Raw genomic sequence first — 7,530 nt, 5'->3', positions numbered from 1 at the left:
CGGAACAACGCATTGTACGCCTCACCAAGGTTGCAACTACGACGCATGACGCCGCAGCTGCGTCTCAGATACAAACGTGATGATTGTCTTGCAACGCAGCGCATCACCCTACTTCTCACTTCGTCTCTCCATGACGAAGAGACGGTGTAAAATATGCCCAATGGGGCCACGCTCTTAGGGCGGCCGTACACGGACTGCTCGAGCAGTTAGCGGCTGAGCGAAATACACGGACCGCTCGAGCAATCGACGCCGCGAGGCCGTAAAGGGCGGGGGGAGGCAAGTCGAAGAGCTGTCGACTGCTCTAGCGCAGTCAACGGCTCGAGCAGTGGGTGTATGCCTCGCAACCGCTCGCGAGCGGTCGGCGGCACGATGGAATTTCATCATGCAGTTAACGGCTTGAAGCGGTCGCGACTGCTCGAACAGTCGTGTGTACGGCAGCGAATGAATGGCTATAGTTCATCGCGCAGTCGCGGCTTCAAGCAGTCGGTTATAACTGCTTAAAGCAGTCCGTGTATGGCTGGCCTTAATGGATACGATAAGATACTGCGATATGGAGATATAAAAAATTATATTTATAAGGAATGGTACATAAATACCCAATATTCGTTTTAAAATGAACGACTTTATTAAACATTAAAATAACTACATGTCCAAAACAATAATAAATAAATCAGAGGTCTCCTCCTCCAAGAGGAATATAGTCGGGCAAAACTTCTTTTTGCTTCGGCAACTCGCAAATAACTGCTTCTGCGGTAGTAAGTAATGAAGCAACACCGCTAGCATCAGTTATTGCCCGTCTAACGACTTTCGTAGGATCAATAATACCTCTTTCAATCATGTTAACATATTCGTTATTTAAAGCATCGTAGCCGTATTCAGGACTCATATCTTCTACTTTCGACACCACAACGGCGCCATTGTATCCAGCATTACTAGCAATAGTTATGCATGGTGTTCGTAAGGCTTTTTTCACTATGGACACACCTATGGCTTGATCAGAATTGGCAGGTTTTATTTTATTTAAAGCGGGAATACATCGTAAAAGTGCTGCTCCACCACCAGGTACAATTCCTTCTTCAATAGCTGCCCGAGTAGCATTTAGAGCGTCATTTACTCGATCTTTTTTCTCATTTACTTCGACTTCACTACAACCTCCGATCATTAAAACGGCAACACCAGATTGAAGTCGCCCTAAACGGTCGATTAGCCTCTCTCTATCAAAATTACTGGTAGCTTTTTCTAAATCATCTTTTATTTCTGCTATACGTTGTTCTACCTCTACTGGATCACCTTTTCCTTTTAGTAACAAAGTTGAATCTTTAGTAATTATAACTTCACCTGCCGTACCAAGACTTTCGGGTTGACAATCTTCTAGTCTTATTAAGTTTGCATCATCTTCAAATACGGCTCCTCCGGTTGCTGCAGCCATGTCATGTAAAGCACTTTTCCTGTATTCGCCATACCCAGGAGCTTTAACTGCAACTACCGGCAATCCTATTTTCAATTTATTAACTACCAAAACCGACAAAGGCTCAGCATCATAATCTTCCGCAATAATTACAAGAGGTTTCTTCTGTGCATTTGCTATTTCTAAAGCTGGTACTAATTGGGCTGCAGTAAATATTTTCTTTTCCGAATATAGAATATTAGCATCATTATATTCAACTCTAGGACCTTTATTAGAATTTATAAAATATGGAGAAACAAAACCACGATCGAATTTCATCCCTTCTATTACTTCTAGTTCATCATTCAACGTTTTGCCTTCTTTAACAGTAATAACGCCAGTTTTGCCAACTCTGTTCATTGCTGCCGCAATCAATATGCCAATGCTTTTGTCTCCATTAGCAGATATGGTAGCTACTTGTTCTATCTCTTGTGCTGTGCTAACAGGTACAGACATTTCTTTTAGTTTTTCTTTTACAACATCTACTGCTAACATAACTCCCTTCCGTATTTCAATTGGGTTGGCACCTCTGGAAATATTTTCAAATCCTTCCTTTGCAATAGCTCTCGCTAGCACTGTAGCAGTTGTTGTTCCATCTCCAGCTTCTTCATTAGTCTTATGAGCAACATTTTGGACCAGTTTGGCACCAATGTTTTGGAACTTATCTCTCAATTCTATACCTTTCGCAACAGTCACACCATCTTTAGTAATTTTAGGAGGACCCATACCTTGTTCCAAGATCACGTTGCGTCCTTTAGGACCCATGGTGACGGCTACAGCATTGGCTAAGATATCAACTCCTTGTAACATGAGAGATCTAACATCTGGCCCGAATCTCACTTCTTTCGCGTAAAAACGACATGAATTAACAGTTGGTATTTTTAAACATTTAGAAGCATTTTGTGTAATTCGGGGAATTCGAAGCATTTTTAGACATAAGTTTATAAAAAAGACTTTTAAATTGACGTAAACGTTTTCCAATTATAAAGTATTTGAAATAAAACAGGAACAGAGGCGGTGCGCGAAAATTTTAAAATAATTGAATGACTTGAATTCAGAATTATGAATATTTTTTCTAGAATTCATAGTGTGTAGACATCCAAAAAGGTAGTAAATCTCAATCTACAAAATTTTAAAAAGTTCATATATCCCGAACTACAAACTATTTATTTGAATAATTATATTATATTATACATTAAAGTAAATAGGACAGCTTTGCAATTTACAGCCCGATATCAGATATTATGAAGATATAATAGTCAGTCTTTTTTTTCTATTGTAACTAAATATAAATAAAATCGAAAAAATTATCCTCATCGGGGACGTAAGGTAGGATGCCAAAAGGACTTAGACATTACAACGAGGACGTCAAAAAAGTTTTTGGTACCTAACTTAGTAGTAATAGTTAGATAACGTTCTCGTTGAGAATTTTATTTTTCAAAACAGGAGTTTAAAAACCTTTGTTTGCTTTTGCTACATCACTCTTTACCTCTACATAACTACTGTACTCTATGATCTACTGTAGAAGTTATGTTCTCTTTGATTGAATTATTTTTTATCAGTTTCTTGTCGAGTTGTCATAATATGAAATACTTTTGAAAATAACGGATAATTCAATGAAAGTTTAAAAATATGAATTCATCAAATAAACCAATTGTTTTGAACTTAGAAATTGGTGACCAATTAACAAATATATCTTGTGGTCATGTTATAGTAGAGTTAATCAAATTTATAGTCTATCAAAGACTACAAATACCATATTCATATCAGTGGTTGAAGCAAGTTATTACAAAGAAGAAATCTTGTGAAGAAGATAACGTGAAAGAGAGTTTTCAATCTGAAAGATATTTTAGAACCGCCTCTACTGCTTTGGAAAACTTAGATTTCATTTTGAAGGTAACATGATTATTATAACCGTAAGTGTTTTTATTGTTGTATAATCCTACGTGATCGTGTTTATATTTTTAGTAAGGAGTACTATTACAATATCTATTATTCATAGGATTGACTTCGCTTATAACATGTTTATTGTTGCTTACAGAGCCTTCATAAAGAAGTCAGTGGTCCTTCTATTCCTGATGAAGTGTGTATTGCCCTGGGAGCCACCCCAGTGACCTGTAAGGAGGTTTATAGGGTGTTCATGCCTACAGTTTGCCATAGACCACAATGCCACTCAACACTTATAGCTAGTGACCAAAAGATACAAAGGAGTGTGTTTAGGTAAATGATTATAATATTTCTCTACTTGCATTAAAATTACCATGCTTTTGATTTTCTTTTATTTTAATTTTAGTGACATAAATACCATACAGTGTATGCCAGTCTCATCATTGACTAATAATAATGAATCAGAGCCATAAAGTTGAATATACTTCTTAATTTTAATTTATACTAGTTGTAATCAAACATCTTTCTTTGGTTCCAGGACCTTAGTGACATCAGAGAAATTAAGTCAAGTATTCTTCAACCAACTGCAACCCACCAACTTATATGTGTTTATCAAGAAGAAAGTGGTAAACAACCTGGACAGCATTATTGACAGCGACAACTTCGTATTTACTAGTGGCTGTAGAATACCTAGGAACTCTAAAATTGTGGTTTTAGATTTCAGAACCAAAACATTTGATAATCTATCTTGCTGTAATGAGTTCCAAATATTTGGAGATATTGTCAATCAAGACTTGCAAAACTTGCAGTTAGAAGAAACAGAAGAAAATGTTGATGAATTTAATGAGATAGAATCTACTGATACTGCACGATGGTATCAGTCTTCATATGTTATGAAGGGATTCAAAGACTGCACGGTCAACGGCAGTTCTATTACGAATGCCTGGCTCAATTCATGACTGAATGGAAATTATGAAACAAACAAACTTAGCTCAATTAATATTTTATTGTTATCATATATTTTTGTTAATGCATCTCGCATTTTTATAACAATGACTGACATATTTCATGTTATAAGAATTGTTCTCTTTTCTTACAATTTAAGTTTAATAAGAATAAATTAGTAAAATATATTAGTTTTATATTACACAGTTGCTTAATGATCAATTTTGTTTGTAGACTGATACACTGTACTTTGTGCCATATAATTAATTAACTGTTTTCAATAATATGTAACTCTTGTATCTATGTATATGTGTTAATATGAATCTGTTAATTTGACAATATAATGTTTTTTATACATCATTATTAACTTAGTTTTATTGTGACAAAAAATATTATTCTAATAAAATATCACATAGTCATGTTTCTGTATGTAATCTTTAAAAAACTAAAGCCTAGTTTCCACCGCAAGCGGAACGGACCCATTAATGACTTTGTTAAACACACAAGTGCAAACTGCATACTTGTATTTCCACCAACAAATAGTCAGATGGAACAAGCTAAGTGTGTAGAAAGAGTAGAAATGAGCTCACAGGAATGAAGTGACTGACTCTGTATTGGTAGAAATATAAACTTGTATACTATAAAAATAATGCATTCTGCTTAAGCATTTCCCGCTCATTCCTATATTGCAGTGGAAACCAGGCTTTAACATCATAGCTTTCAAAGGTCACAAACAATATAACACCAACTTTTCCCCAGTTGTTGGTTACATTAAATAAGGGTTTGTTTTAACTAGTAACAAATGTTATACTTACATAAATATCTCAGAAGATTTATGTTAGTTTTGAGTTAATTTAGTATATCTCACGATAGATAGAAAAATAGGGTTAAGTTTGTTCAATTCATCATTTGTTTTAATTTAATTATGTAGGTAACATATCACATGGTCATTTAAATTGGATTCATAAGTTCATATATTCAATGTGTTCTATATTTACAATTTTATAGATTTCACCTCTACCTGCCCGCCATCACCAAATATAGTCCGTTCTTGGTGAGCAACACATGTTTTATGTAAATCTTGATCTACAGTCCTCTTAGTACAGTTTTTCTTACTATCACAAAGTTTTACCGCATCATTATACTCTACAATTAAATTATTTCTATTCCCATTTGGTCCCACAACATATTCACATTCAATTGATTTCTTTATCATATCATTTATACAGCATTCAAGTAGCTCATAATATTCCAGCCAGTATGTGTCTGGCAGTTGTTTTAATTTGATACCAAGCGAGTCTCTGAGGATGCCAGTTATAAAAATGTCATCAATCCAGAAGTATGGATGGTAGATTGCTTCATCACACAAGTCTCCAGCAACTTTAGGAGTAGTGATGTAATACCATCCTGAGAGGTACGAAGGGTACTCTGATCTTGAGTATTCATCCCAAGTGACATACCATTTGTTCTCCTTATTTCTTCTTGGCTTGGTATTGTTCAGCATATAGCCTAGTAATAGGTTTTCAGTATATTTCTCTGCTTTCAAAAATTTATAGGTTCTCTCTAAACTGAATACTGTGTCATCATCTACTTTGAGTATGTATGTTGAGTCCTGGCACACTGTCGACGCCCATTTCAAGCCCATCAAGTGTTTATAAGTCAGGTTTCTATAGTTTTCTGTGAATGCTCCTTGCAAAATGTCACCAAAAGTGTTGCTTTCATCATTAATTGCTGCTTGTGTTATGTATCTGAAAAAAAAAGATCATTTGTATTTACTCATAGCAATAATAATCATATTGTTCTGGTTGTTTATTTCACAGGTCTAATATACAATACACCATAATAACTTACTTTTCTTTATCCGGTATTTGGGCCAACAAGAATATTCTAGCTGCATTCAATTCCTTTAACTTCTCTGCAGGCATAGCTCTTCTATGAGCACTCCGTAACTCAACATGACCGACATATGAAGTCACTATTATAAGTAAAAACGGATGACCTGTAAGTTTCACAGAAGGGAATCAGTTAATGCTAAGTTCTAACAAATAGATAATAACAATTGCTGGTTAATTTTACATATTTTTTTCACTGTTTTTGATTTTTTATCATTTGAAAAGCAACTTATTTCGTGATAAAGCAGGTATTTAATTAAGGAAAAAATAAATAAACTTATAAATTACTTTCACAAAACGTTATCGCTGGTTTAAGTGTAACATCGTTTAATTTGTATATTTTTCTTTTAATAACAGCGACAGTATCATTAAATTCTGCATTTGATTGCCAATATATCCAGCTGGTGAGTGCTATACCAAGCAAAAAGGCAATGTAAACAAACTTTTTACGCATTTTGATTATTTCACATTGGTACGACTCAATTCACATACAAACGTACATTTAATACATTATTTAAATACTGTACAGTTATGATTTATTTATCATTATTTAGGACTATACAATTAAATTAAAAGTTATTGATTTACAATACATGTTTAACTTTGAAAACAAACTTTACTTCCAATGACATAAGAATGAATGACAGCACATAATAATTTTTGTGAATGACAGTGTTTTGTTTTGACGTTTAAGTTAGATAGATAACGTAACGTAAAACTTTTTTTAAAGGGAGAAAATCATGCAATAATTTCTTGCACCCTGGGCGAGGTGAGAGGAGTGTCAGATTGATACTGACTAAAAACCACTCCATTTTTCCTCTTGCTTTTCGAGCCGGGACCCCGGTAACCCGCTCGACAGTCTGCAGCTCCGAAATGTAACGGAAAATAAGTTATAGATTGTAGATAAGTTGAGTTCATCGATTCATTACCTATTTCATTCATGGTTTCGTAAATTGATGAAAATTGCTCTAAGGATTGATTACGAGGCGCGTATGTACACAGTAGTCTGTCAAGCCTTTATTACTTATAATATGACTAATCCATTTATGTGTGTATAAAGGTTTCTTAGTCATGGCATGATTTCCTGTAAAATCTTAATTACTATATTAATGTTTTAATTATTAATTTACTTATTTAAAAGCCTTACTTTCTGTGTAACTACCTTACTTAACCTACTACTTACTTTCTGCAATATCACGGCTTCACAGAAAACTGACCTGAAACAACGCTGCCATTGTTACATTTTGTGATTGAGGTTACCAAAGGCCCTGCCCAATCTTTTTAATCCCCGTTTTGCCAACAACCCTTAAATTCCTAACACTCAAAAGACCGGCAATGTACCTACCTACTCCTAACGCT

General features: G+C 34.8%; 3 protein-coding genes across 3 annotated transcripts; 1 reads left to right on the top strand and 2 right to left on the bottom strand.

Moving 5' to 3' along the window:
- Positions 1–602: 602 nt before the first annotated feature.
- On the bottom strand, positions 603–2,506 carry LOC126910941 (63 kDa chaperonin, mitochondrial-like). Its single transcript, XM_050695435.1, has one exon. The coding sequence runs from the start codon at positions 2,372–2,374 to the stop codon at positions 671–673; it is 1,704 nt and encodes a 567-aa protein (XP_050551392.1). The 5' UTR covers positions 2,375–2,506; the 3' UTR covers positions 603–670.
- Positions 2,507–2,993: 487 nt separating this feature from the next.
- Positions 2,994–4,316, top strand: LOC126910943 (uncharacterized). Its single transcript, XM_050695438.1, has 3 exons — positions 2,994–3,343; positions 3,489–3,667; positions 3,873–4,316. Exons 1-3 carry the CDS (start codon positions 3,080–3,082, stop codon positions 4,291–4,293), a joined length of 864 nt encoding a protein of 287 aa, XP_050551395.1. The 5' UTR covers positions 2,994–3,079; the 3' UTR covers positions 4,294–4,316.
- Positions 4,317–4,321: 5 nt separating this feature from the next.
- On the bottom strand, positions 4,322–6,813 carry LOC126910942 (beta-1,3-galactosyltransferase brn). The gene is made up of 3 exons (XM_050695436.1): positions 6,460–6,813; positions 6,131–6,278; positions 4,322–6,027 (listed from the first exon to the last, which is right to left on the bottom strand). Exons 1-3 carry the CDS (start codon positions 6,623–6,625, stop codon positions 5,274–5,276), a joined length of 1,068 nt encoding a protein of 355 aa, XP_050551393.1. The 5' UTR covers positions 6,626–6,813; the 3' UTR covers positions 4,322–5,273.
- Positions 6,814–7,530: the final 717 nt, after the last annotated feature.

This window comes from Spodoptera frugiperda, chromosome 8, assembly GCF_023101765.2.
Source record: "Spodoptera frugiperda isolate SF20-4 chromosome 8, AGI-APGP_CSIRO_Sfru_2.0, whole genome shotgun sequence".
Lineage (NCBI taxonomy): Eukaryota > Metazoa > Arthropoda > Insecta > Lepidoptera > Noctuidae > Spodoptera > Spodoptera frugiperda.
This window is presented reverse-complemented; position numbering and strand designations above follow the sequence as displayed.